Raw genomic sequence first — 1,457 nt, forward strand, 5'->3', positions numbered from 1 at the left:
TCTTCAGATTACGAAGTGGAGGACATCCTGGGAAGTGGCTCCTTTGGAGTGGTCACCCAGTGCTCGAAGCGATCCACCAATGAAACGGTGGCTTTAAAAATCATCCAGAACAGGATATCCATTGATGCAGCAATGGAAGAGGTGCAGCACCAACTCTGTGTATCAACATTAGACTTGTGTAATGAATCATAAACACATTCCATTCACAAAATTTCTAACATCTCCTATGATCCCAGGAGGCTACACTCAAAAAGATGAAAGAGCTCGACTCAGACATGTTCAACATCATCAGATGGAACGACTCCTTCACCTACGAGGGATTTTACTGTCTTGAGTTTGAGAAACTGGACATGAGCCTGCACGAGTTCCTGCAGAGGAGCCAGGATCGGTCTCTTGAGCTGAAGGAGATCCGCCCCATTGTGCAACAGGTTTGTTTTTTTTTTATACTAAAGCTGTTACACACTTTGCTTTGCAGGGTGAATGGTATACTTTATCTCTACAATGCATGTATTACAGGTTTTGTCACAATCCCTGTTGTAACTTCCATAGGACTAGAGATAGCGTACATCTTCAGTTGTTCCAGTCACCAAGTTTAGTGTACACTATCACCATGACTACACAAGTGTCTGATTTATCTAGGGGAAATAGTAATATATATAGTTGACTGTGCTAGTTTGGAATATTTGACAGAAACTGTCTGTAGTTGTGAACAAAAGTATGTATCTGTTTTTTTTAGTGCTTCTCATTCTGAAAAAACATCCGTCCGTGTGTTGTACTAGTTTTTGTTGATGAAATGAACCCTGCACTACAGTTGATTTTAACTGTTGATGACCTCATGATTTCAGCTGGCTACAGCCCTGGAGTTCCTGAAGACCGTCAGGATCATTCATGCAGACTTAAAGCCTGAAAATATAATGATGGTGGATCATATAGGGCAGCCACTGAGAGTGAAAGTCATCGACTTTGGCTTGGCATGTGAAGATCCTGAGGTACTGAGGGGTGTGACTCTTCAGACCCTGTGGTACAGGTAAGTGACTGACAGTACATCTGACAGAAAGGATAGCAAATGAAAGAAGTCCTGTACGTCGGCATCTGAGGGTTTTATGTTAGTTAGTCATTTTAACCTCAGTAATCTGTTGGTGTTTCTCTTCTTCTTCTTCTTCTTCTTCTGCTCAGATCTCCGGAGATCCTGATAGGGGCTCCCTTCAGTGAGGCGATCGATGTGTGGTCTCTCGGCTGCATTGCTGCTGAAATATTCATCGGCATTCCACTTTTCCCCAGCAATGATGAATATGACATGGCAAGCATTACACAATACACTTGTAACACAACAAACATGTCCACCTTAGCCACAATGTCTTTGTATTATTATTATCTTTTAATCTGTGTATTGAGTTAGAATAGAGGGAGATAAATCATGTTCCAGAGACACTTAATCCATGTTTGAATAATATAAG

The 1,457-nt window shown here is 41.5% G+C and overlaps 1 protein-coding gene across 1 annotated transcript; it reads left to right on the top strand.

Annotated features, from left to right (window-relative positions):
* Nucleotides 1–3: 3 nt before the first annotated feature.
* On the top strand, nt 4–1,300 carry LOC147820034 (homeodomain-interacting protein kinase 1-like; the record flags this gene model as incomplete). Its single annotated transcript, XM_087178307.1, has 4 exons — nt 4–141; nt 237–428; nt 846–1,027; nt 1,177–1,300. Coding segments are annotated over 4 exons (636 nt in total), but the record flags the coding sequence as incomplete, so codon positions are not given.
* Nucleotides 1,301–1,457: the final 157 nt, after the last annotated feature.

The sequence above is a fragment of the Seriola lalandi genome, unplaced genomic scaffold, assembly GCF_002814215.2.
Source record: "Seriola lalandi dorsalis isolate HSWRI2012SDOR001 ecotype SW California unplaced genomic scaffold, Sedor1 jcf7180002004834, whole genome shotgun sequence".
Taxonomy (NCBI): Eukaryota; Metazoa; Chordata; class Actinopteri; order Carangiformes; family Carangidae; genus Seriola; species Seriola lalandi.